General features: G+C 54.9%; 3 protein-coding genes and 1 non-coding gene across 15 annotated transcripts in view; 2 read left to right on the plus strand and 2 right to left on the minus strand.

Moving 5' to 3' along the window:
* The first annotated feature begins 570 nt into the window (after positions 1–570).
* LOC116960323 (SNF-related serine/threonine-protein kinase-like) lies at positions 571–8,884 on the plus strand. 2 transcript variants are annotated; one of them, XM_042797800.1, is made up of 7 exons: positions 571–656; positions 4,522–5,141; positions 6,422–6,563; positions 6,769–6,981; positions 7,103–7,240; positions 7,363–7,705; positions 8,773–8,884. In XM_042797800.1, exons 2-7 carry the CDS (start codon positions 4,553–4,555, stop codon positions 8,776–8,778), a joined length of 1,431 nt encoding a protein of 476 aa, XP_042653734.1. In that variant the 5' UTR covers positions 571–656; positions 4,522–4,552; the 3' UTR covers positions 8,779–8,884. The 2 variants fall into 2 exon arrangements, with proteins under 2 accessions (XP_042653734.1, XP_042653733.1); XM_042797799.1 differs by lacking the exon at positions 571–656 and adding an exon at positions 3,351–3,401.
* Positions 8,885–9,469: 585 nt separating this feature from the next.
* TRNAK-UUU lies at positions 9,470–9,542 on the minus strand. Its single transcript has one exon. It is a non-coding gene; the product is annotated as a tRNA-Lys (tRNA).
* A 1,008-nt stretch (positions 9,543–10,550) lies between these two features.
* On the plus strand, positions 10,551–14,615 carry SETD6 (SET domain containing 6, protein lysine methyltransferase). Of its 2 annotated transcripts, none has more exons than XM_042797404.1 (8): positions 10,551–10,785; positions 10,878–11,022; positions 11,447–11,588; positions 11,730–11,924; positions 12,078–12,201; positions 12,460–12,640; positions 12,857–12,999; positions 13,522–14,615. In XM_042797404.1, exons 1-8 carry the CDS (start codon positions 10,609–10,611, stop codon positions 13,831–13,833), a joined length of 1,419 nt encoding a protein of 472 aa, XP_042653338.1. In that variant the 5' UTR covers positions 10,551–10,608; the 3' UTR covers positions 13,834–14,615. The 2 variants fall into 2 exon arrangements, with proteins under 2 accessions (XP_042653338.1, XP_042653339.1); XM_042797405.1 differs by having other exon boundaries at positions 11,452–11,593.
* A 1,613-nt stretch (positions 14,616–16,228) lies between these two features.
* The window catches only part of CNOT1 (CCR4-NOT transcription complex subunit 1), a 58,141-nt gene continuing 48,290 nt past the window's right edge, over positions 16,229–26,079 (minus strand). For 5 of the 10 annotated variants that reach the window (XM_042797402.1, XM_042797400.1, XM_042797401.1 and 2 more), the window contains exons 39-49: positions 25,456–25,687; positions 23,129–23,377; positions 22,325–22,488; positions 21,931–22,048; positions 21,358–21,459; positions 20,917–21,090; positions 19,533–19,682; positions 18,287–18,467; positions 17,754–17,886; positions 17,514–17,648; positions 16,229–17,370 (exon numbers count right to left, since the gene is read on the minus strand). In XM_042797402.1, coding sequence (XP_042653336.1) covers positions 17,292–17,370; positions 17,514–17,648; positions 17,754–17,886; positions 18,287–18,467; positions 19,533–19,682; positions 20,917–21,090; positions 21,358–21,459; positions 21,931–22,048; positions 22,325–22,488; positions 23,129–23,377; positions 25,456–25,687 — 1,717 coding nt within the window. In that variant the 3' untranslated portion in view covers positions 16,229–17,291. Of the gene's footprint in view, positions 17,371–17,513; positions 17,649–17,753; positions 17,887–18,286; positions 18,468–19,532; positions 19,683–20,916; positions 21,091–21,357; positions 21,460–21,930; positions 22,049–22,324; positions 22,489–23,128; positions 23,378–25,434; positions 25,688–26,079 lie in introns of all 10 variants that reach the window. The other 5 variants (XM_042797397.1, XM_042797395.1, XM_042797396.1 and 2 more) reach the window with 1 other exon arrangement.

The following is a 26,079-nucleotide window of genomic DNA, read 5'->3' on the forward strand; positions in this document are numbered from 1 at the left end:
GCTCCTGTGTAACACCTCCCTCTCCCAGTCCTGCTTTCTCCCCCGGCTCTCCAGCCACCAGCCCTTGAGCCATGTTTCCACGCCCAGCCATATGGGCAGGTTCGCAACGCAACACGGCAGGCAGGAGCCCAGGGAACGGGCAAGAGCAACTTAACGTGGTTGAAACACGAGAGACCTTCTGCATGTTGCAGCTGGAGCAGCTGCAGACAGAAATCTCCCTGAAAGTCCCCAGGAAATGACCAACTGCTTTGCTACAACTCCTTTTGCAACCATATCCTGGGGTTTGGGCACAATAAACAAGCATGGGGCTTTGAGAAGACAAAGTGTGATGCGGAGGCTGGAAGAGAGAGCAGGGATGGATGTTGTTTTGCCTAAGGATTGCAGTGGTGGGCTGGATGTCACGGCCAAGACCCTCACAGGGGGCTCCAGTCCCTCCGTGCCACCCAGTTACCCGAAAAACCCGCTGACACCCGGCTGCACGGCTTCCGTGTGGGAAGGGTTTGGATGCAAAGCCCCCTCCGCCTGGGACAGTGGCACCATCATCAGGACGTGTCCCCCTGGTTGGACCAGCCTGAGGTTTTCACCTGCCCCCAGTGCAGGGTTTGCTTCTCCCTCCCGCCTCGTAGGGGGATCCAGCAGAAGGGAGGAAGGTGAAGGTAGGATGTTGAGAGGGGGGTGAGGCTGGGCTGGAGGGGCTGGGCGGGGAGGAGGAACATCCCAGGCACAGCTGGGGGTAGGACTGGGAGAGCAGGTGCTTGCAGGCTCAGGCTGTGGGCTTTGGGGGGTCTGAAAGTGAAAGTCTTCGGGAGCGAAAGAAAAGGGGCTGGGAGGGGGGACCCCAAGTTGCTGCCAGCAACCGAGTCCGGTGAAACCCAGCACCCGCTGCTTTGGCAGCCCCAGCAGCCCTGAGCTGTGCCAGCCTCCCCATCCCCGCAAAACCACCCAGCTCTTTGCTGGGAGAGACCCCCTCCGTGCCGTGGTGAGCCCCACGGCCGTGGGTATCGCACCCCGAATGCCCCCAGACCCTCCCCGGTGTACGCACTGACCTCTCCGAGCAGAGAGGGGGCCTGCCGCTCGCTGCTCCACCGGGCTCGCTGGGAGCGCCGCTACCGCTCTCTGCCTCGATGTCCTCCTCCCCACATGCTTACTGGAATTTATATCGGCTTTTTATTAATTAAGTGCTGCAGCCACATGACTCTGCTAACTACCAGGTAGGTGGGCTTCTCTGGAAACCGCGCTTTGTCTGGACGGAGAGGCAGCTGGCGGGGAGATGCGCGGGAGGGAGGATTCCTTCTCTGCGCCCCGCACGGCTGCGGGGCAGAACAGATCCCCACTGGCCCCAAACTCCCAAGTTTTTTGGGGAGCGATCCCCACCGCCCTTCCAGGCCGCTTCCCTTTCCAGCCATGCCTGAGCAGCGCCGAGGCTGCAGCCCGAGGACATCTCGTTCCCAACTTGAGAAATACCAGGGCTACAGGCTCCTCGCCAAAGACATGCCGAGCTCGCTACCCGTTTTCAAAGGGAATATTGCCCACCCATAGCTCCTGGCAGGCACCCAGCCATAGCCCAGAGCCTCCAGAAGTCCTCCAACTGCTGACCGCTCGCCATCTGCAGATTCTTCAGGCTCCCACCTCTGCTCACTGCGTCCCTCGTTCATGAATCTTTTGGAAAACCTGTTGCTTCCCCAAGGCGGGCGTGCTCAGAGGGGCTCCTTGTGCACCCCGGGCTTGACTCCAGCACGGGAAGGAAGGAAGGAAGGAACCGGCTGCTCGGTTCTCCCCTGCCCTGACTGGCTTTCACAGCCATCCTACGTGGCTCCTTTGAGCGTCTCAGTGCAGAGACCTTTGAGGGCCGCTCCAAATCCCAGAGGGAGCTGCAGTCAGCCCGATGTGGCCTCAGTCACGGGGCCCGGCGCCGGCGGAGGTGGCACCTCTGCAGCCTCTCACCGCCCCGGGGGCTGTGCGTTACGGACGCAGCACCCCAGCGTACCACGTGCCTGTTGTCGTTTTTTTCAACCGAGGGTGTCGGCATGTGTACAGCAGGCAGCTGTGCAAAGGGAGAGGGACCTGCAGCTGGGGTGCAGCACCCAGCACCCCGTCAGGAGAAGGGCCCGGCCCCCACACGCACGGGCCTTTCACTAGTGGAGAGGCACCAGGAACGGAGGGTCAGGTGGTGGGAGATGCGGCTCGCGGAGCCTCCGCAGTCCCACCCGGTGCGGAGAGCAGCAGAGTTGTTTGCTAGAAACCCCGGTGCCAGAAGCCAGAAAGGAATCACCTTTCCGTTCAGATCCCCGGCTGCGCTCACAGGGTGGCTAATTGCCCAGGCACCCGGCGCCCCAGGGGCTACCAACGCCTCTGCTTCCCCACCAGCATCTCCCTCAGCACCCTACAGACTCCGGGGGTCGCAGCTCAGCTGGGCTCCTTTCGGAAACGCCCGTGTCCTGGGGTGGCTTCAGCGAAACGGGGGAATAAGATGTGAGCAATGGGCTGTGACCTGCCCAGCAAGGGAGGCTGGTGGCCGGGGCTCTGCCCTTGCCAGCACCCGCTGGGCACAGCACCCCGCATGCCCCATGAAGACTCATCTTGAGTTAGAGGCAGGTTTGGCAGCCCCCCCCCCCCCCCCCCTTTTTCCCATTCCCAAAGCTCGGGTGGGTGCTGAGTGGCCTCAACCAGCCCCGTTCCTGCAGCAGGAGCCTCTGGCCACCTTGATCCTCCCGGCTCCTCCCTCCCCAGCCCCGTGGGGGTCGGGTCCCCGCTCCGTGCTGCCCCCCCCGACCCACGCCAGCCCCCCCCCCCCCCGAGCGGGACCCTCGGCCCCGCTCATTAGGGCTTGTTTGCAGCCTGCGGGGCGGCGGGCGGAGAACTTCTGGGAAGGCATTAGCCCTAACGAGAGCGGCCACGCTGAGAGCTTTTTAATCTGCAGGAGCATCCTCTGCTTTGTGCGCGTCCCCGCAGCCCCTAACGAGCTAAATGAGGCGGCCGGGCCGCTTCCAGGAAAACAGGGCTCCCGGCGGAAAGCGGGGAGCGGGGGGGGGAACGAGGGGCCGAGGCTGTGCCCCCAGCCCTGGCTCGGAGCTCCCGGCCCGAGCGAGGGTGGGAGCGGGCGGCAAGGTGGGAGCGTGTCCCACGAGGGACACCCCCCCCCCCCCCTCCGGGGTGACAACACTGAGCTCGTTACCGGCCCTCGTTACCATTAATGCCGCCCCCAAAACGGGCACCGGTGGGCCGGGCCCAGGGCAGCCGCGGGCAGCGCTGCCTCGGGAGGTGCGATGAGCATCGCCCCGGCCTCAGCCCCGGCGGTCGGGGCCCTTTAAGGCGCGAGCCCGGAGCCGCCCTGACGTCAGCGGGGCGGGCGGGCGCGCCCGGGCAGCCGCAGCCCCGGCGGCCCCAGCTCCGCTGCCCCGGTGAGTGCGGCCGGGCCGGGGCTGCACCCCGGGGGGGGGTATTGGGGTGCCCGGGGTTGCTGGGGACCTGGAGGTGGGCGGGTCGGGGGTGTCCAGGGTGCTGGGGAGTAGAGGGGAGGGTATTGGGGTGCCTAGGGTGCTGGAGGCGCAGAGTTGGGCGATATGGGGGTGCCTAGGGTGCTGGGGAGTGGAGGTGGGAGTATGGGGGTGACAAGGGTGTGGGAGACCTGGGGGTAAGGGTATGGGGGTGCTGGGGAGTGGAGGGGAGGGTATTGGGGTGCCCGGGGTGCTGGAGACCTAGAGGTTGGCGATATGGGGGTGCCTAGGGTGTTGGGGAATGGAGGTGGGAGTTTGGGGGGGGGGTGTCCAGGGTGCTGGAGACCTGGAGGTGGGCGATATGGGGGTGCCTAGGGTGCTGGGGTTTAGAGGTGGGAGTTTGGGGGTGACAAGGGTGCGGGAGACCTGGAAGTAAGGGTGTGGGGGTGCCCAGGGTGCTGGAGAGTGGAGGGGAGGATATTGGGGTGCCCGGGATGCTGGAGACCTGGAGATTGGTGACATGGGGGTGCCTAGGGGGAGTGGAGGATATTGGGGTGCCTGGGGTACTGGAGACCTGGAGGTGGGGGCACTGGGGATGTCCAGGTTGCTGGGGAATGGAGGGGAGGATATTGGGGTGTCCGGGGTGCTGGAGACCTGGAGGTGGGCAATATGGGGGTGTCCGGGGTGCTGGAGGCATGGAGGTGGGCAATATGGGGGAGTCCGGGGTGCTGGGGAGTGGAGGGTATTGGGGTGCCCAGGGTGCTGGGGTCATGGGGACCTGGAGGTGGGGAGTGGAGGTGCCCAAGACGCTGGGGAGCGGAGGGGAGGGCAGTGGGGTACCCAGGGTACTGGGGTGCTGGTCACCCAGATGTGGGGGTATCGGGGTGCCCTAGGGTACTGAGGAGGGGAGGTGGGAATACTGGGATGTCCCGGGTGGGGTGTCGGGGGTGGCCAGGCTGCTGGAGACTGGCGCCTTGGGGATCCTGGTGTCCGGGGGTGCTGGGGGACCCAGTATTGGAGGGGTACCCTGTCCCCCTGTCCCCCCCCCAGCCTCGCATTGCTGAGCAGCTCCCCCGTCCCGCAGCGCCCGATGCCCGTCCCCGCCTGAGGCCGCCATGGCCGGGGCGCAGGGCTGCGGCGAGGGGAAGATCGCGGGGCTGTACGACCTGGAGCACACGCTGGGCAAGGGCCACTTCGCGGTGGTGAAGCTGGCGCGGCACGTTTTCACCGGGCAGCGAGTGGCTGTCAAGGTCATCGACAAGAGCAAGCTGGCGGGGGAGGCGGCGGGGCAGCTCCTCCAAGAGGTGCGCTGCATGAAGCTGGTCCAGCACCCCAACGTGGTGCGCCTCTACGAGGTCATCGACACCCACGCCAAGCTCTACCTCATCCTGGAGCTGGGCGACGGCGGCGACATGTTCGACCACATCATGCGGCACGAGGGCGGGCTGGCCGAGGCGCGGGCCAAGCACTACTTCGCCCAGATCGTCCACGCCATCTCCTACTGCCACAAGCTCCACGTGGTGCACCGCGACCTCAAGCCCGAGAACGTGGTCTTCTTCCAGGAGCAGGGGGTGGTCAAGCTCACCGACTTCGGCTTCAGCAACCGCTTCCAACCCGGCAAGATGCTCACCACCAGCTGCGGCTCGCTGGCTTACTCGGCGCCCGAGATCCTGCTCGGGGATGAGTACGACGCCCCGGCTGTCGGTAAGGGCGATGGGGCGCAGCCGCGGGCCTGCCGGCCGGGTGCCACCACGCTTTTGTCCCCTAAACACCCTGCCCTGCCCTGGCACGGGGCCGTCCTCCCCGTGGAGACCGTCCCCGCTCCCACCAAGATCCCACGGAGCGATGGTTCGCGCCAGGGAGGGGGAGGAAAAGCCCAAACAGGCTGCGAGCCTGGCGGGGTGCGAGGGTGCAGCCGCCGGCAAGCCGGTGCTAGCGGTTATTTTGGGGGTTGATGCCGGAAGGAAACCTGCTCGGGCTGCTGCTGTTTGGGCGGAGGAGCTCCAAAAGTTTCCTTTGCTCCATCCCCGCCCTGAAAAACGCTTCCTCTCCGTGGCTCCCGGCACCCTCTCTCCCCTGGCCGGGGTGCAGGGGGGGCCAGGGAGACCGTCCCGGGGCACAGGGAGCCGGGCTGGGGGCACCGAGAGGTTCTGCTGGGACGTGGGAGGGGAGCGGGACCCGAGCCAGTTCTGCTGGGATTTGGGGCAGGAGGATTTAGCAAAACAAAGCACGAGCCCAGCGTCGCGGCTCAGGGAGAGGCGGCTCTGGGGCTGAGAACGGGGATAGAGATGGCAGAAAAATAAGCCGGTGGCTCTGCGAAGGGAAATGAAAGGGGAAAACCGGCGCAGATGAGAAATTTTCAAACGCGGGCACTTGACTTAAGAAGCTGAAGGTATTAACGGAGAGCCCTGGGGCGTGCTCAGCATCCTCAAAAAGCGCTTTGGTGGAGGGTTTGTGTCTTTGACAGGAGGAGCGGGTGAAGGTGCCGCTGGCTCCGTCCGTCCCACGTCCCCAGGGCAGGGAGCGATCCCGCTCTGGCTGTGCCCACGCAGCCGTAGGCGGCCGGAGAGCCCAGAGCACTGCGGTGTCCCCGTCCCGTCGCTGTGGTGTCCCCTCCAGCGCAGCCCAGTGCCGGGGATGGTCGTGGTGGGGTCTGTTTGGGACCGGGGAAACTGAATAATAATGACATGAAACAGTGACCAGAGGGGGACGGAGCTCGGGGCTGGCTTCCCTGTCCCCCACCTGGGCAAGGGGATAAGTCCTCAACCGCTTTGGTGAAGCCCTTTGAGACCTGGCGATGGGGAAGGTCCTTGGTGGGGCTGTGGTTGCCCCCCATCCGTGGGGCAGGACCTCTGAGGAGCATCCCAGTGAGCGCTGGTTTCTGCTGGATCGATGCTGGGGACCCGGGGGGTTGGCCCCCCCCGCCCAGGGTCTCTCCCTTGGGCCGTGGTGGCTTCAACCTGAAGTGCTGCCGCTTCTTGCAGACATCTGGAGCCTGGGGGTCATCCTCTACATGCTGGTGTGCGGCCACCCCCCCTTCCAGGAGGCCAACGACAGCGAGACCCTCACCATGATCCTGGACTGCCGCTACACCGTCCCCCCCCACGTCTCGGCACAGTGCGCTGAGTAAGCACCTCTACCCCCGCCACCAGACCCCCCCTGGGCCGCGGGGGCGGGGGGGGGGGGATGCCTGGGAGCTGAGCTGGGAAAAGAGGGTAAAGCTGCTGAGTTTTGGCGGGGGGGGGGGGTGGGTTTCGCCTGCCGCTGTGGCATTGCAGCGTTGCCCCTTTTCCCCCCCCTTCGCCCCCCCCCCCCCCCCCCCCCCTTGCAGCCTCATCTCCAGGATGCTGCAGCGGGACCCGAAGCGGCGAGCCTCCCTGGAGCAGATCGAGGGCCACGCGTGGCTGCAGGGGGTGGACCCGTCCCCCGCCAGCCGCTGCCTGCTGCCCCTCACCTCCCACAAGCGCGTGTCCGAGGAGGAGCACGAAATCATCCTCCAGGCCATGACGTGCGGGAACATCGCGGATCGGGACACCATCCAGGAGTGAGCGGCGGGGCGGGATTGCCGAGGGCGGGAGCCGCTGCGAGGGGCTCGGGGAGTGATTTGGGGGGGGGGGGGGTCCCTCCAAGCACGTCCCTCGTGCGCTGACCCGGGTCCCGCGCAGGGCGCTGGAGGCCGACCGCTACAACCACATCACGGCCACGTATTTCCTGCTGGCGGAGAGGATGCTGCGGGAGAAGCAGGAGCAGCAGGGCCGTCGCCTCAGCCTCGTCTACAACCTGGCCAAGGAGGTGCAGAGCAGGTGAGCCCCCCCCCAAAATCCCTCCCGGCTCCCCAGGGCAGGCTCCCGCCTCCTCTTCCCCGCTGCAGCCCTCGCGATGCCCGGCTGCGTCCCCACACCTCCATCCCGCCTTTTTTTCTCAGGACGAACTTGCCGGACTCGTTCGGCGCCGTGGGCAGCGCCGGCAGCCTCTTGCCCTTCGCGGAGGTGCCGGGCGGCCTCGCCGCCAGCTCCCGGCTGTCCCCCCTGCCCCCCGGAGGGGACATCAGCATCCGGCAGCCCCCCGGGACCCTGCTGAAGGTCCCCGCCGTTGACACCGCCATCACTAAGAGCACTCCAGCCCTGCAGCAGATCTGCGAGGAGGAAGAGGAGGAGGAGGAGGAGGAAGAAGGGAGGCCCAGCGCCCTGGAGAGGAAGAGCAGCTCGCTGAACCAGGAGCAGATGCGAGCCTTCCTTCGCGCCCGCCGCCCGCCCGGCCGCGGGGAGGTGTGGGGGTCAGGGGCCGAACTGGGGGGCCGGGGCGGGCGCCTGGGGGTGGCCTGGGCTGGGAAGGGGGTGAGCAAGGGCCGGGGTCCCCCGGTGATACGTGGGGACAGAGCTGAGCCCCCGAAGAGGAAGGAGGACACGGACCCCGGGGGCTCCTCGGCGGAGCCCCCCGGGGAAGGGGGAGCCGTCCCATCACCCCGGAGCAGCTCCGTTGGGGTCCCCCAGGTGCTGGGGGCAGAGACGACCACGGAGAAGTCCCCAGGGCAGGGGCCACCCACCAGCCCGGCGTCGGTGGATTGTTCAGGCCCGGGGGGCACCGAGGGGGGTGCGGAGAGCGCGATCAAGCTGGACCCGGGCAAGAGCAAAGGGGGCAGCCTGCGGGCCAGGCTCCTGCAGTTCCCGCTCTGCGAGAAAGCCCTCGCCTTCAAAATCCGGCCGGGCTCCAAGGAGAGCCTCCTCTCGCTGGGGCAGTTCAACTGCTGCCACGTCATTTAAGCCCCTCGGGGTGACGGTCGGTAGGGGAGGGCGCCCGCTCCCCCTCCCCTTTGGTCTGCCTGTGCCCCCGGGGGGGGGGCCACCCCGCTAACGCCCACCCCGGGGCACCCGCTGCCACGGCGGGCTGGGGTCCGTCCCCGCACCGGCCGGCGGGTCCCCAAACCTCCGGCGCACAACTCCGTGGCCCCCGTTGGGGTTGGATGGACCACGACATGTTTTTTTTTCGTTTTTTTTTTTTTTTTTTTTTCTAACTACTAGAAATAATTTTTTTAAATAGTCTATTTTAATGGAATTAAATAGAGATGGCTATATTCCCCTTGCCAACCCTGCCCGGGGACGGCAGCTTCCCCCAGCCCCGCAGCGTGCGTGGCCCCGGGGCCAGGCTGTCCTGTCCCCCCGTGGCCGTGGGGCGACCGCTTGTTTGCCTGCAGCCCCCCTGCCGTCCCCCCCCCCCGCCCCGGCCGGGGCCAGGCGCAGCCCTGGCCGTGGCTGCGCGTGACCCGGGCCGTCCCTTGGGCCTCCCCCGCAAATAAGCTTCCTATTTATTATCTCTTTGTTTTCTTGCTGGCAAGAAATGAATGATGACTGAGGCAGAGGCCGGCGCTCGGCACGCGCGTGCGGGAGGGAGCGGAGCCGCTGGGAAGCAAAAGTTCATCGGGCCAATAAAATAAGCTCGTGGGTTGATGCGGGTGCCGCGTCTCGTTGCGAAAACACGACCGACCGTCCTCCAGCCCCTCAAAGGCACCGGGGGGGGGGCGGGTGCCCGGGAGCCTCTGCCCGAGCCGAGGTGGTGGTGGTGGGGGGTAGGTTTGGGGGGCTGTGGGGGGTGCAGTGGTGGCCCCTGCCCTGGGGCATGGCAAAAGGCGGGCAGGGGGTACCACACACCGCCCGCGAGGCTCGAGGTTCAACTGTGCTCAGCCCCGGGGGGGGGGTGCCCCAAGAGCTGCCCACCCCCTAACCGGTGGCGGGGAGCCACCCTTGAACCCCCCCCCAGTTCTCCTGTCCAGCTCTGGCTTCCTTCCCTCCAGCTCTGCTCTTTCTCCCATCCACCCAATTCCTCCCTCCTTCCTTATCTCCCTCTGGGGGTGCCTCCCAAATAGCACCTTTGGCCCTCCCCATCGTCTCACAGGGGATCCCCCTCTCTTCTGTGATGGCTGGAAGAAAAGAGCGGGGCGGAGAAAATAAGTGAAGGAGGGGGGGTGAGAGCCACCCTGGGGACCCCCCAGCAGCAGCAGAAGATGCCCGTGGGCTCCTAAAGGAGAAATCCTTCGCCTGAACAGGGGCTTGAACCCTGGACCCTCAGATTAAAAGTCTGATGCTCTCCCAGCTGAGCTATCCAGGCTCACATTTGGGGGGGCTGGGGGACGGCCAGGACGGGCGCCGAGCACCCCTTGTCACCGGGGGGGGGGAGGGTGGCGGGGGGACATTCCCGCCAGGACCCCCCCGTGGAGGCTGTCCTCCCAGGAGGAGCACCCCTGCCCCGGCACCCCTGCCAGCACCCCTGCCAGCACCCCTGCCGTGGAGTGGGGGGGGACACAGGGGGCACGCAGGGAAGCTGAGGCGCGGGCAGCGGGTTCGTCCCCCCCTGGGGCCAAGCCCAAAGCCAGAGGGACGGAGCGGAGGAGGCGGGGAGCCCGGCGAGGGCTCTGGGGGTCAACCCCAGCGGCCTCAAAAATAAGAGTCGGCCAGCAGCGGGCTTTGGGCTGCGCTTTCCCGGGGAGCAGCGCCGGCTCCTCAGCCCGCACGGCCGCGCTGCCCGCACCCCCAGCCCGCAGCTCCCGCCGGGGCACCGGGCCCACGCCAAACCCTCACGGGGGGAGGGGGGGGGGGGGGGGGCCCGAAGCGACAGCGTGGGCCCGCGGGGAGCCTGGCGTGGCCTCGTCAAGCACCTCGTGGGCGCTAATTGGGCGTCGTTAAGAGCAGCGGGTGAACGCAACCGTGCTGCGGGGGGAGTCAGCCGGGGGCCGGTGCCTCGGGAGGGAGATCGGAGCTTGGCCCGAACGCGTCGTGGGTTGTGTGTGTGTGTGTGGGGGGGGGGGGGGCTGTTGACCGATTCATTATCCCGCTTAATTAGGGCCCGCTGCTTTTAACTGGTAACGGCGGCGTCACCCCGCCGGCGCAGCGAGCACCCGCAGAGCCACCGGGGCCCCTCGAAGCCGGTGGGGACACTTGGGTGCCGGGGAGAAGCCCGAGGAGACACCCCCCCCCCACCCCGGACCGGCACCGCAGCCCCCTTGCACCTCCCAGAGAGGCGCCGTGAGCCCCCCCGGGGCGCACCCACACCCACACCCACACCCACACCCACCCCCGCCTCGTTCCCCGCCGCCGCTTTTTGTCCCTCGGCGGCCGCCGTCGGCGCTTCCCGCCTACCCGGAAGAGCCGCGCGGGGCCCACGCGTGGGCAGCGCCATGGCCTCGGCGCCCAAGAGGCCCAAGGGACCGGAGCGGGGACCGGAGCGGCCCCGCCGCTCCCCTCTGTGTCCCCCCCCTCGCTGTCCCCCCCCGGCGGCCGCCGGCAGCAGCGCCGAGCCCCTCGCCGCCTTCCTGGCGTGGTGCGGGCGGGCCGGGGTGCAGCTCAGCCCCAAGGTGAGGCGGCGCTGGGCGGGAGAAGGGGGGGGGGGGGTGGAAAGGCTCCGGGCCCCCCCCCGGCTCCCCTCAGCGCTCCCCTCCCGCCCCAGGTGCGCCTGAGCAGGGAGGGGGCGGTGGCGGGGTACGGCGTGCTGGCGGCCGAGGAGCTGGAGGAAGGAGAGCTCCTCTTCAGCGTCCCCCGCAGCGCCGTGCTGTCCCAGCACACCAGCTCCATCCAGGCGCTGCTGCAGGAAGGTGAGCGCGGGCACAAAGGCAGGAAAAAAGGGGGGGGGGTGTTTCGGGTTTGGGGTACCCCACCCTTTGCCTCAGGGAGGCTGGAGCCAGGGAGAAAACCCCCGGAGTGGCAGCGCTCCGCTCTTTAGGTGACAGTCACCCCTGCGCTGGTTCTTTCCATCAGGCCCAGGAGAAAGGAAGGTTCTGGGCTTGCTGGAGGGGGGAGGATGAGCGAGGCTGGGGCAGCAGATTCTGGTTCTGCAGCAGCTCAGGCCAAACCCAAGCCTGGAAAGGGCTTAGAGGATAAAAATCAGGCTGCCAGCCCCAGACTAAAGCCAGGGGAGGAGGGCGGGAGGATCAAGCTTTGGGTCGAAGAAGATTCTTCCCCCAGGACCAAAAAATCTTAACTCATTTTACATTTTCTCCCTTCTCTCCGATTCCTCAGCCCAGGAGTCCCTGCAGAGCCAGTCGGGCTGGGTGCCGCTGCTGCTGGCCCTGCTGCACGAGTACACGGCCAGCAGCTCGCCCTGGCAGCCGTATTTCTCCCTCTGGCAGGACTTCAGGAGCCTGGATCACCCCATGTTCTGGTAAGGTGTAACCCCCCCGGGGCTGAATGCAAGACTTGGACAGCACCAGGCGCGGCCCGGCCCGTTGTGAAGGAGAAAGGAGTTTACAAACCCTTCTCTCCACGGCAGCTGGAGATAAGTGTGGTGTTGTTCTTGCACCAGGCCTGAAGAAGAGCGAACAAGGCTGCTACAGGGCACGGGCATCCCCGAAGCTGTGGACAAGGACCTGGCTAACATCCACCTGGAGTACAGCTCCATCATCCTGCCTTTCATGGAGTCCCACCCCACCATCTTCGACCCCAAGGTGCACACGCTGGAGCTGTACAAGCAGCTGGTGGCATTTGTCATGGCTTACAGGTGAGAAGCGAGGGCTCTGCTCCGACAAGGGGCGAGAGGAAAAGCCGTGCTAGTTAAAAGGTGGGGGCTCCACAAGAACGCGAGTGTAAGGTGAAGCTTACCCTGTGCTGCCAGGTGTAAAGCTGGCTTGTCTTCATCTCCCTTGTCTGTTAGCTTTCAGGAACCTCTGGAGGAGGAAGACGAAGATGAAAGGGGGCCCAACCCTCCGATGATGGTGCCTGTAGCAGATATTTTGAATCACGTGGCCAACCACAACGCCAACCTGGAATATTCTCCCGTGAGCGCAAAGCCGCTGCGCCAGGCATCAGCACAGTCCCCGCTCCCCGAGGCCTCGCAGGGAGGAGGAGCAGAGCGAGCCCGGCTCCCTGAACCCAGGGCAGCAAGTCTGGCCTGGATCTCGTTAATATTTTGCTCGTAGTGCATGTTTGGCTTTAGCTGGGAAGAGCTTCGGGTCATCCGAGCCTCTCTGAAACACCTTGTTCCCAAGAGCGGCGGGATCAGCGCAGCCCTGAGGCTCCTCTCTCCCTGCTTGCAGCAATGTTTAAGGATGGTGACAACACGGCCCGTCAGCAAGGGCCAGGAGATCTTCAACACCTACGGGCAGATGGCCAACTGGCAGCTCCTGCACATGTACGGCTTCGCGGAGCCCTACCCCGGCAACACCAACGACACGGCCGACATCCAGATGGTGACAGTGCGCGAGGCAGCGCTGCAGCGTGAGTGGCACCCGGAGCCGCGGCGGGGGGGGGACACACAGGGATCTCTGGGAAATGGGGACGGAACGAGGGATCAAGGCTGACCTGAAAAAAAAAAAAAATCAGCCTCTCGCAGAGCGTTTCAGGTGCTGGGGCTATGCCCGGGGTTTTCCGGCTCCTCGTTCGCCCCCTGCAACCCGAGGTGGTGGGGCTGCAGCTCCGCTGTCTTCAAAGCAGGTGCTGGAAGCGAAGCGCAGCAGCGGCTGGTCTCCGAGCAGTGGGATTTCTTGTGCCAGCTGGAGATGGTGGGGGAGGAAGGCGCCTTTGTGCTTGGCTGGCATGAGGTGCTGACAGAGGAGGAGCTGTCCGTGACCCTGAAGGTGAGCACTGCCCAGGGGTGGAAGGGCTGCACAAGGGAGGGCACAGACTAAGCAATACTGCAGCCCCGCAAACCGGCCTGAAAAAACGGACAAGCACGTGAAGTCGCTTTGCTCTTAGCGCTCCCCCTTGTGTGACAAGTGGCAGGGGGGGTGTGCCTGCCCAGCTCCCAGGCTTCAGGCAGTTAGTCACCTTCCTCTCCTGAACTAGCCACCCACCTGTGCTTACATCCCAGTGGTGAACGGCTCCCTGGCTACTGCCCTTCCAGAGAGCTTCGTGTCTTTGTAGGCAGCAGCTGAGACGTCCTCTAAGACTGCTACCAACACCCAGGTTTGCTGTTTGAATGTTCTTCCAACCCACAAGTTACTCGTGATTAGGTACCCAAGCCAGTTTTACTCTCTCGCCTTTAGCACAGCTGAGGAATAATTCACCTGCTCCCCATGGCTCTTAAACAGGTCTGCAGGGGAGGAAGCCCCATGTACCCACAGTGCCACTGCCTTGTCTCTTTGCCTGGGTCGTTACAGGTGCTCTGCATGTCAGAAGAAGAATTCAAAGCATGTAAGGAACAAGATGGCTGGGAAGACGACAGCGAGGAAGAGGAAAACTCTACCCTTTCTAATGAGGCTCTCTCCAGGCTTAAAACCCCTTGCAAGAAGCTCCTTTACGACAGTGTGCTGCTGACCCTGGAGTCCTACGGGTCAGACTTGAAAGCAGAGCAGGACTTGCTAAATAACAAAGAGGCTTATGAGAAACTGAGTCGAAGGGAGCAGCAAGCTTTGCATGTGCGCTACGGCCAGAAAAGGATCTTGCATCAGCTGCTAGAGCTGGTACGGTAAAAAGCTCGCTGCCCCTGGAACTGTGCTCGGGAAGGGCAGGTCAGCCTTTGGCCATCTCTTCTACAGCAGCCAGAAGAAAGGGCAAGATTGAATACGGGCCCCACTTGTCCCTCGTGGCACGTGGCTTTTTAGCTACCTCTGCCTAAACAAAGCATCTCCCACAGCACAGAAGTGGTTCCGGGTGGCCGTATCTTCCAGCGAGAGCTCTGGAGCCACAACTACCACCTTCTAGAGAGTTAAAACCCCGAGGTCCTGCTGGCTGTTTTGGGAAGGCAGACATACACTGTCAGAACAGCAAGCGGGTTCCCTCATTTAGCATCAGGAATCTAATGCAAGAACTGCTCCTCGTCCGGATGAAGAGGGCAGAAATCCAGCTGGTAGCTCTTACCTTAGAGAGGGTCAGAGTAAACATCTGGCGGGTGGAGATGCTGACAGCAGCAAACTCTTCACCTATACTTAGTTAATACTGAGCATTTTAGAGAGTACAGGCCCATCCATCTGGTTTTCATGTAGGCTCGGTGTAGCAAGATCTTTACCTCTATAAAAAGCATTTCTGTATGGGCTTGAGATTAAAGGAGCACTGTCAGTTCTGCAGCTGCTGCAGGCTAAGCATTTGATACACACCCTCCAGGTGATACAGTTCTTCCCCGAAGTCCAGCATTGCTCTGCATCATGTTTAACTCTATTAATATTATTTTTCCCCTCAGCAGTTTTTGCATGAAAAAACACTGGAGGTTGGCAGGCCAAGCTATATTTAATAAAGATGTTTCTTACTCAGCCAATGCTGCCTACTTCACCAGGGTGCAAAGCCCCATCTGAAGCAGGGGGGGGGGGGGGGGGGGGGGAATCTTTGCTGCTGCTGCAGCTACAAGTATTGCAAACAAGCAAAACCCAGACTGTGCTCTGTAGACAGAGGTCAGCTACAGCCCTGCCTGCGCTGCTGGGGGCCAGGGTGGTTTAACAGTACTTAGGGTTGCTTTTTAATTCCCCTTTTATAGTGGTGTAATGCAGTGGCTGATTAGAGAGTCCAGCCTGCCACCTTGGCACTTTTCTTCCTATGGCAGATGAGATTTCAGACTAGGCACAGTGGTTCAGAAGGTTAGTCTTAGCTTCTTAAACATGAAGCGCATTCTACCCAGGGGTGCTGCTGGCAAGGACACTGGTAACCCCTGGGGAGCTGACACCAGCACTCCTTACTTTGACAAGTTCCTTACTGCCAAGAGAGGATATGAAGTGCAGTGGCTTCCATCCTACTCAGCCAGATCCTGTCCACCTTCCTGCCCCTCCCCTCTTTACACCAGCCTAGCAGTTCTTAAAACATAAAGGAAATGAGCTGTGTACACCAGCATTAGTACAGAACCAGAGAGACCTTTGAGCTTTAAGTCGTTAGGGCAAGTCATTAAGCTCTGCATATGGTTTGCTAGTTAAATGGCAAAAAAAAAAAAAATGCCCATGGCATCTGGACTAGATAAAGAAAAACTGGTTGCTGGTAATTCTGCGTCCTAACCCAATACAGGAGAAAGAGTAAGCTGGAGTTGCAACACCAGAACCAAAAAAAATCCAAAAAATTCAAAAGGCTCAATTTCAGTGTAACTGCTGACCTGCCAAAGAAATGCCAAGGAAGTATAGGAACCGGCCAGAGATTACTCCTTGCCACACGGCTGACTGAAAAACACGGCCTAGAAATAAGGTGACAGGTAGAGAATTCCCTCTGAGCTGCAGGCATCGCTGGCTCAGCGGTCCCTTGGAGCTGGTTTTTGCTTTGTGCAGCCAGAGCACAGCCAGGTACAGAATCCCTTAAACATGAGCAGGGAATCCTGACCTCTACCCGCGCAACAGCAGTTAACTAACAACTAACTTTAACTGAACTAGTGATGTTACCCGAAAAGAAAGCAGAGAAGCTGTATCTCCTAGTATCTGCTAGGTTGCAAAGGCACAGGCTGAAAGATTTTACAGTGTCAGCACACGGGAGGCACCTATCCTTGTTCCAGCTACGCAGAAACCTTGCACAGGGCCTTGCTGAAGGGAATATCGTGGCAGGGTGCAAGTCATTAGATACGAAGCTGCTCTGCTGACCGTGCTCTGTACGCCTCCGCTGCCAGCAGTCTCCTTTCCAGCACAACTTTCTCAGAGACCAACTCAGCTCGTGAACGTGCAACTCGGATATTTCTATCTCCACACAACTGTCCTTTTGCATTTCAAAGCACGGCCCTGTGTAGCCCTAACGATTCTCCCCTCTGACCTCACACTAGAGAACAAACCCAGTTGTTGTCAGTAAGGCAGTGCCCAAAACACACTGGAAAACTGCAGGTTTTGGATGAGTGGAACAGACTTTGAAAGACATCAACTGGCCAGGCAGGATGGAACTGGAGAGAATAAGCAGAGTGGCACGTGCTGCATGTCATGACTTTAATGTGTAACTACAGTATGCATACATACAAGAAGTGGGAGAACTAAAGCCCAAGAACTAGAAAGGCTACAAAATACAACACATGGACCAATACTTTACAAAACATTCAAAATCCTTACAAAATGGGCTGTATTGGTCCTTTGGGTTTTTCGTTTTGGTTTTTTTTTTTCTTTTTTCTTTTTTTTTTTTTTTTTTTTTTTCCCTTTTTTTACAAACTTATACTGTGTGGTCACAGGGTGGGGGGGTGGGAAAAGGCCTAGATTTAACCCCCCACCTTCCAAAATTTACAAGTGTCAAAAAAAAAAAAAAAAAAAAAGCTATAGGCCTGGTCTCTGGTTTCTTTACTAAAAACAGCTGACCCTCTCCCAAAGGGCCTGAGGTGTGTCTTCTCCAACAGGAAAGAGACATTCTCTGACTGCCACTCCACTTGCTGCCTGTCAGCATTTGATGCAGGTGGGGGGAAAGCAACACTGAACCTTAACCCCTCCCTCACCCCTCCCATATTCCGTAGTATTCCCATATTCCAAACACATCCACCTTTTTCTTTTTTTTTCTTTTTTTTTTTTTTCATAAAACACCTTAGTGATTTAAAGGTCCCCCATCCACATAAAGAAAAATAAGTTACATAATATTATAACTGGCTTTTCAATATTCTTTGGGAGTCTGGGAATGTCAGGACAAGGAGGTCTGCCCCAGACAAGTGCTTGGCATCAGCAGCTGCCCCTTTATTACAAGCTGGACAGGCACCAGTTACCCACCTGCCTTTTACACAATTTGCACAAACCCAAAAGTCCAGACAAACGTTTCTGTTCCTTGTATTTACACTAGTTCAAAATGATATTCACAGCATCTTCTGAATTTTGGCCAAAAGTCAAAAAAATTTGTTTCAAACTTTGGAACATGCCCACATAGACTTTCACCCAGGGTCTGTTGCGTCTACCCAATCGAGGGGGCTGGGAAGGTCAGGAGGAGTCTTACAGAGTCTTCTGTCGGTCGATGGGACGGGGACCTCCAGGCTGGCACGCTTGCAATGCAAGATGCAGCTCATCTAACTGGCACCAGTCCCTTCCATTACTTGCTGGGCCTGCTTCTGCCCCATGCAGCACTGTGCAACTGACTGGAACAACCTGAGCACAGAAGCAAAGCAGCGTTAGGTGTGTCTACAGCAGGGAACTGTGCTTCTGCTAGAAAGCGCCAGAAAGTCAAGGTGCAACTCAGCCCCTGCTTCAGATATATTGTTTTAGTGATTCTGTGGTTCAGTTATACTCACTTCTCAATTTCTGGAGCGCAGTGAACAAACTCATGGTTCCAGAACTTAAATGCTGGATTTTTTATCAGCTCAATGAAAGTAATAAGGAGACCCCAGGGATGAGGCCTATTTACAATCAGTCGTTCCAAGAGAACCCTGAAATCCAAAAAAGTAAAACCAGTTAGAGCTCAAAGATCCAAATTCCACGAGGAAGGAAAGTGAAAAGCCGCATGCTGGAAACTTAAATGCCTTCCCTCTCACCTAGTGATCTGCTCCTGGATAGCCTCAGTGTTGGCCTCTGCAAACAGGTACAGCATGGTGCAACTGAAGTAGTGGGTGTGACTGTTGGGGTATCGCAGCTGATTGGCAATTGCATTCAGGAAAAGGTACCGGCCTGCAGGAACGGAACAGTGAGTACATACGGTTTCCCTTACACACACACAAAAAGGAATAAAGCAGCACCTAGTATTGCTGAAGATTGAGGTTTGTAAGCCTGCCTTGTGAAGGCACAAGGAACAAAACCAATGGAAGATGTGAAAAAGCCTTATCAACCCAAGCTGAGGGGGCAGTAAGAATTCAATTCCTCCTCCTCAATCATCTTCCTCATTCCCTTGAATACCTCGAGCGCTTGGTTTTAATATTGCTCCTGTATTCAGAGCTGAATATTCTAACGTAGCATTACTTACTCTGAATTTACTACCAGCTACGTGAAAAGATCTTTGTATTTCTCATGGCTCAAACAGAGAATCCGCTGTTAAATTCTACATCACAAACTAGAAGTGTTTCCAGCTTACCTTCTGTGTCCAGGTCTACGGCCAGATTCTGGAAGATGTCCATGTGAGCTGAGTGGGTAATGGTGCTCATAGAGGGTGTGCTGCCTTTGTTGTGAATGTGCGCAATAGCTTGGGTACCTACGTAGAGCACCAGTGCATTAATCAGCTGGATGTTGTAGCGGTTGCCGGGTTCATTTGATACCTAATAGCAAAGATATAAAAAGCATTAATGTTCTATATTCCTTCAGCAATCAAAGGTACAGCATGTACAAGAGCATCCAAATGTCTTCCTGATTATACAGAGGACAACACACTCAGACATCCACAAATTCAATCTGGTGTTTACCCTTCTGTAACACAGCAGTTATATATTTAAGTGTGTGTATATATATATACACACACACACACTCAAAAGCATCAGCAAAGTGTTGACTGACCCAACAGACAATTTTGGTACTCCCTACCTAAAAGAAAATATTACGTAAAGGCAATCTGAATTCACCAGTGCTGAAATGCAGACCATGCTGTATGAATGCATCAGTCTGAGCGATTTTCTGAGAAAGTCCAACTTCAGTCCTAAAGTCTGTTGCAAGTCAGGCCATGTGACGTACAAAATGTTGTTGGTTAACTGGGCTTTAACTAATTTATTTGCCTTTTTTTTTTTTACCCCTAAAGCATTAGCATACCGATCCATAGATTTCTGTAACAATGAATCCATTTGAAGTCAAAATTTAATCAGATTCTAAAAAACCACAGTCAAGCTCAATAAACCCCTCAAACTCAGATAATGCTTGGGTAAACAGTGCTGGAGTTGTGTGGTAGAAGCCACGAGAATATTAATCACCCAACGTCTGAGGATAAAAAAGTAAGCTTGATGCAATCAGCTCTGACTACATTCTTCACTAAAGGCTTGCAAGATTGTGCACTAGAGACATGACAGAAGAGTCAAGGTTTTGGATAACCTTACGTTTTCACCATAAGCATTTGGCAGGTCACATAGTTAAAACCAACTGCTTTTAAATCATATCACTTTAAAGTCAACATTCCTCTTTCCCTAAATTCCACCTGGCTGGAACTACTTAACATCCTGTTAGGGAGTGGTAGAAGAATTATTCAGAGAAGTACGCATTTTCACAGGCTTTTCTACTGCCTAGAACACAGGCTTGCTACACACCCAACAAAATTCCTGCAAGAAAGAAGGGCAGCTCAGCCAGCAAGATCATTTGTCCCACACTAAATTCAGCATCTTCAAAAACCAGCCACTCACTTGTAGGTTGCTGCGCAAATCAGACAAAAAAGTGACTGGAGAACGGGTTTTGAGATAGGAATCCAAGTCTTTCTTAAACTGAGGTGGCATCACTCCAGTGAAATTCGTGAGTATTCGTGGAGCAATGTTAATCTCACTTAACATGTCCACCTGTTGAGAGAAAAACCCAGTCAGGCAAACCATAAGCAATCTCTAAAGGAACAAATTGCAAAAGCAGATCTGTAAGTGATGTTACATCAGCTAATGCTGTTGATCACTTTTTCCTACCGGCAATGAAAAGGAAACACTAGACTTCTGCAGATTTCAGAAGTAACTTGGTCTCTAGTGTGCAAACTTAATTAAATGACTGTCTCAAAGAACTGAGAGTAGAGGATAAAAGAACTCAAGGGCGAAGGCCGTAGGGGAATTCAGTCACCGCCTTTGAAGTCTCCCTATCTACACTCAAGACAGTTTGGTAGTTAAAAAAAAAAGTACAAACATTCACACAAGTCAAGAACAGCCTTCTTCAGTCTCAAGAAGTGTTAACTGAGTGAGTATTGCAGCTTTATTCTCATCACACACTGCATAGATCAGGCAAGGAAGAAAAACAGGACAATGCTTTAGCAGTGTGAGAAAGTTTGCTTCTAATCACTCCACAACTAGGAGACCGGCATTTGCCCAAAGGTTTAATTAGATAACATTAACACTTTTCAAAGTCTCTCCCCATTATGCAAGAGGCTTGCTTCAGAATGGTGGTTTATCTCATTATTTGCAAGATAAGATGGCGCCAGTGTCTCTCCCCAAAAAGTATTTACAACTACATAGTGCCCAGGCAGCGGCGCTTCCAACAATTCGCGAACTGAACTCCAGTCCCACTCATCCTGCCGAGCACAAACAACCCAACACGGGGTGCCAGCCAGATCTACGGACGCCATCAAGTCAGCTTCCCTCTGGTTTTCCATGCAAGAAGCAAGGTTCTCGATGCAGGTCTCGCATAACACAGGTCTCAAGTCTGTCTTGTCAGGTTGAACCTGCACAGATCCAGCAAGCAAGCCAAGTATCTACGGGTGCCCATGGAACCAGAGACCAGGGGCAAGCTTTATTTATGCTTCCAACTGCAACCAATTTCATACAGGACAAGGATTTTATCCCGTTCTGTATGGAAACTGTCAAACATGGAGCGTTACAAACATAACTGAAACCTGCCTGCTTTAAAAAACGCTGTCCTGCTAGCTGCTGGCTATGTCATTAAGTTTTGAATTACCCGTTAACTTTTGAACGGTTGCATTAATTCAAGTATCAGCTAAACTGTTCCCAAATTTTCAGGCTGTGCCAAAAGAACTGGACAAAGAGTATTCTGAGCATTAAAGCTTCCCACTGCCAAACCCACGAACGCAAGTCCTACCTTTAGATTGGGGGTGAAAGGGTCTGGAAGCCTCATGTTCCGTGGGAAGGCACTCAGGATCAGATTCCTTAACTGAATACAGTTAGGTGGGATCACATCACAGAACCCATAGTGGTAGTCACAAAGAAATTCTGGGAAATCATGCAACAAGACCAGCAACACACGCAGAGTGCCCTGTGAAATAAAATATAATGTAGAAGAGAAATGTAACTCGAAACTGCCTAAGAGCTCGCAGAGCCATCCTTCTATGTCATGTGGTTAACATTAACAAGAAGAAATTACTCTGGGAAGGTAGCTTGTTTCTGTCCCACACCAGATTTGCATTTAACTCCAAGATAGAAATTCTCAAAGAACAGTAAATCCTATTTTGTTACCAGAACACCTCTACTTTCAGACAACTTTGGCTGGAAGTACCATCTATTAGATGCCATTTTTTTTTACCTTGTAAAGAATTTGCATAGGTTTGGTGAGTTCCACATTTCTAAGGAAAGGAGCCAAGTACTTGAAAAGATCGATCAATAACTGTGCATACATAGGCCAACCCTGTCAAGAAAAAAACAGCAGGTGGGAAAAGTGCAATGAAGAGCAGTTATCTTACTTTCAAAACTTTAATTATATTGGTCTTCATATAAATCTGGATCAAATTTATGCCCTACTGCTAGCCCTAGCAGCTGAGTGCAGCACAGCTCGTTTCAAGACCTGCAGCTGCACATCATATACCTCGGGGTGTTTCCAGAACACTCAACAGGCCATACTGAGCTGACAGCATTTGGTCTAGACTACAGCTCTTCCAGACTTTGACAAAGGTATGTTTTTAAATTCAATTCACCCTATATTCCATAGTTTATTGACACAAAGCCCCTCCTCCATGCAGTTAGGTTACTGTGAATATGGAAGACAACAAAAACAGAACAGCCATGCTACTAGTGCACTTCAAGAGATGTGAAACAGCACCACACCGGATAAGCATCCGTGTGAGCTTTTTAATTCAGAAGAGATAAACTGCAGCCACACCTTCTGCTGTGGTGTATGTGCCAGCATTCTTGCAATAAATATCCGATGGGAGATCAGTTCCAGCCAGGCATAAACAAAACCTGGAGCTTTTGTAGGCCTCAGGATGTGAAATGTGTTACTGAAAGAAAAGTTAGAGCAGGTTAGAAGTGCACAGCAATAAGACTGCTTTCCATAACATCGAGGGAAAACACACAGCCCTAAAAGCGAGGCATTTTAGCATCTTGGGTTTTACCAGTCATCTTCCTTAAAAGAAGCAAGTGGACAGTCTATAGGAGAACCAGTTATTCCGAATGTGATTAAGCCACCACAAAGGAACAGTCAAGATAGACTTTAGGTGAAAAATCTTGATCCTACCAGGAAAGGATGAGCATTGTGGCCAAACTCAAATACATACCAGAAAGCTGTGAGTGTCTGGAAGTTGATGGTCTCCAGCACATGCTCAGGAGCATTTAATTCCAACAGCAACATGATGAAAATGCGATGGTAAGGAAGTTGCTGAAACTCACTCTGCCGAACATCATGGTCTTGCAGAAGAACTCCCACCACAATACCAAGAACCTGAAGAGATCAAGACATTTCAGTGGTGACAGCAACAATTACTTTAAAAGTCAGCCTACAGATGATACTTTAACAATTAGTAAAAAAAAAAAAAAAAAATCAGTAGATTCTAACAAAACCCCAAAATTCTAGTTATTGGAAGCATTATGTAAATTAATATTATAATCTGTATCAGCAACTCCCAACCACTATACTTTGCTCTCCCTGTCCCATGGATCACAGTCATAATGACACTGACCTGGCAGTGCTGGAAGGTCCTAACTACTAAGACCATCTAGTCATAAACCAAGTAGTGTTAAGAGCATAGACAAAGCCCTCACAAAATCAAGGCAGACACCTGGGAATCCGCAACCTTAAACCACACTTTCTAATGCCTCAAAACAACAGCAGTTGACTTAATTAATTTCAAGGCACAAGGACAAGTTTCAGGTTTGTTTGCTGTGAAATCTTTGAGAACAAGGAAACCACCTGGCATCCTGATGCTCCCCTCCACAGTTTATCATTTCAGTGACCAAACCATTAAAGTCCTCATCTGATGCTTGAGTAGTAGCCTGCATTAAGGTCTGCATGTTACATTTATCAGCAAAGGTACACTTGATCATGCACTTTATATGCGATGAGTACAAAAAGGGTTCCCAACCTTATTCAGGAGGTTGATCTTTGTAACTGTGTTGGTTGCCTCCCCAGAGTGCTTCACTAGCAGTGCAATAAGTCGCACAAAGGCATCCAGATTGTGGTAGCACTTGGCTCGAATCATAGTGGGGTTGGCAGCAGGATTATGCTGTTGCTCAGCCTGAGCACGATAGCTGATCTCGACACACATTTCAGTGCAAAGACGGAAAAATCGGGTGATCAAGTCATCTGTTTTCAGGATTCCTTGCTGGTGCATCTATTTGGGAAAGGAAAAATAAAGAAACCACAAACCTCAGAACTGTAACCACAGAAAATTAATTTTACAACTTATTTCAAACAACACACACTTCACAAAGCACCCACCTTGCCTGGAACAATTCATTTTTACCCCACTCTCAAGAGATGGGTAGCAAGGTACCTCTTGCTACTTTCCCCCAGATGAGTATTTTCAAGACAACATAATTTTAGCAAAGACATTTACTCCCAAATAGAATCTTTTTGATGCAAATTCTTTTCAACCATCAGCAGAGCTGAGGAGCCTGTTTCAGTATCAGTTTTGCCACCAGCACTCAACCTTGCAGGAAGGACAGCAAGAGGCAGCAGCAGTTCGGTCTGTCGGGCCTTTAGGAGCCCACACAGGGTGCACAAGCTCTGGGAGGCACAGGCATCAGCTGCTAGCTCAGGAACTATCGCTGCTTTGCAACAACACTCCGTGGAGTAAACTGCATTTGGAGAGTGAATTTTCCTTACAGGAACATTACAGAGAATGACTGAGTGGCTTTTTTTGTTTGTTTTGCATTGGGGGTTTTTTAATATATATATATATATATATATATATAAAAAAAAAGGAGACCCCCTCTTATTTGTTACCTACAGTATTAAAGCCATCAAAAAGAAACATTACACTGCAGGAAACCTTTGGGTTTTGAATAAAACATTTACTTCTAAACTACTACTGCACAGACATGAAGCTATTATAAACAGCATAATCTCTAATGCTTGGAGAAATTCTAATACTTCTGGAAAAAGTTGTGTGGGTTTTTTTTTTTTTTTTTTTTTTTTTTAAAGAAATTCATGTATCTGCCCTCAAAGTTCTATGCTCCTTGTCCTAAAGACTGGTGGAAAGGAAGCAACACTTCATTTAAGCAGCCAAAATTATGGTCATTTAAGTGCAATAATAAAACCTTTATAAAATACTCATTTAAAGCCCACACTAAAGCCTGTAAGGAAAAAATTATATAAGCACCGCACTTTGATGTATTTCAATTGTTATTACAAATATGATCAAATATGTACAAACACGTGATAAGAGTGAAGCAGGACAAAAGTGCACTGAGTATATTGTACTGAATATGCTTTATAAGCATACTTTAAGGTATAAAAAGAGTGAGGTCACACCAGGAGGTTAATTTTTCTTTTAAAAAGGGGGTTTAATACATGACCCATTAAAAACATTCAAAAAAGATGCTACACAGTGTAAGTCAGACCAACAGAAAGCTGGCTACAAGCTAGTACACAAGGACACTAAAGTCGCATGAAAAAATCACTGCATCCGTGAAGATCTTTATGCATACTTTGTAACTTGAACTTCTTTTTGTCAGTAGCTGCAAAGCCTGTAGTGTTTCTGCAGCCAGATTAAGACAGGGGCTTCCCTGCAGCTGCAGCCAAGGAGCTGCCAACAGCAGTTTTAGAAAGATGACTGCAGATATATTGGGAGTTTGTTATCACACGTTGGGCTACTGAGGGCATCTCTTCTCAGCCACACCTGGAAGGCAGACGTGCTATTCATTCACCACTCCTGTAAGGTGCCCTGGAGTGAAATGTTGGAGGCTGTTTAAATTTAGGCATCCTTTTAGCTAAGGAATTTTCAAGTTTTTCCTCGCTCTAATGATTCCAGTTAGAAAAAGGATTCCCCTGTTCACATGGTCTGAAACAATTCATCTCCAGCTCTATTAGAAATTTCCTCCTGTAGGCTGTCAGAGCTTTTACTGTTACCCATAAGGAGCAACACTAGTCAAGCTTCATTACACAGAGCATGTCAGAACTACTCCCAACAGCTCTCAGCTGAAATTAGTTTCCCACCAACTTATCCCAAAACTCATGGTCTGAACTGACAGCTTGTTGCTACAATATCTGACGAACAGGACTTGGTGAAGAGTAGGGGTTTCTACAGAACTTTATCACAATTTTGTCTGTTTCTGATGGTAGTCAACTGCCATATACCTGAAAGCTTCAAAAGGATGCCTAACATGGGTTATAACACTGCTTTAAAATGGAGGGCATCACACCCTACTTATGTTGAATAAAAAGCACCTTTCTTTCCAAAAGCTCTACCTGTCCAACAAACGCAGAGAATGCTTTGGTACTGTCACGGCCCGCTGCAGCTGAATGGTAGAGGTTCACCCACTCCCTCAGCAGGTATTCTGCCTTCTCTCTCAGACCTGGTGGATCATCATACTCAGAGGCTTGGGAAATTCCCGAATGCATCATGAAATTGGGACCTCCGTGAGCACGGTCAATCATTGCTTCGTAGTTTGATCGGACCACTTCCATCAGCTGGGGTAATCTAATGCAAGAGACCAGAGAAAGAGCTGGGTTGGAATTTCTCCTCCCTCAGAAGGTGCAGGAACTAGAAGCACAGTCAAATATAATTGAAAGCAAATTATTTCTTATACTAAATCTCTGTATCTTCCAGTTCTCCCCAGAATAGCAGAAAAAAAGCCATGGAAGCAGATACATTCATGATGAAAGAAGCAACACTGAAGTCACACAAGCCTTGAAATTCCACTTGAATCCATACAGCAGCGTGCTGCAACAAAGCACCACAAGTGCTAGAAATAGATTCACTTTCACAGACTTCAGGAGTCCTAAAACTCCCTGAGACAGCGAGACGCCAGCGCTAAACAGCCCAACTGGGGCACTAAATCTGGCTGCAGTGAAAATCAAGTCAGACAGCGA

Source organism: Tyto alba, unplaced genomic scaffold (genome assembly GCF_018691265.1).
Source record: "Tyto alba isolate M040663 unplaced genomic scaffold, T.alba_DEE_v4.0 Super-Scaffold_26, whole genome shotgun sequence".
In the NCBI taxonomy this organism is placed as follows: domain Eukaryota; kingdom Metazoa; phylum Chordata; class Aves; order Strigiformes; family Tytonidae; genus Tyto; species Tyto alba.

Excerpts from the sequence above, each read along its gene's own strand:
- LOC116960323 (XM_042797800.1), top strand. The coding sequence starts at position 4,553 with ATGGCCGGGGCGCAGGGCTGCGGCGAGGGGAAGATCGCGGGGCTGTAC. Across the intron at positions 6,982-7,102 it reads GATCGGGACACCATCCAGGA|GGCGCTGGAGGCCGACCGCT; the intron begins GTGAGCGGCGGG and ends GGTCCCGCGCAG. Across the intron at positions 7,241-7,362 it reads GCCAAGGAGGTGCAGAGCAG|GACGAACTTGCCGGACTCGT; the intron begins GTGAGCCCCCCC and ends TTTTTTTCTCAG.
- SETD6 (XM_042797404.1), top strand. The coding sequence starts at position 10,609 with ATGGCCTCGGCGCCCAAGAGGCCCAAGGGACCGGAGCGGGGACCGGAG. Across the intron at positions 10,786-10,877 it reads GGGTGCAGCTCAGCCCCAAG|GTGCGCCTGAGCAGGGAGGG; the intron begins GTGAGGCGGCGC and ends CTCCCGCCCCAG. Across the intron at positions 12,641-12,856 it reads GCGCGAGGCAGCGCTGCAGC|GTGCTGGAAGCGAAGCGCAG; the intron begins GTGAGTGGCACC and ends TCTTCAAAGCAG.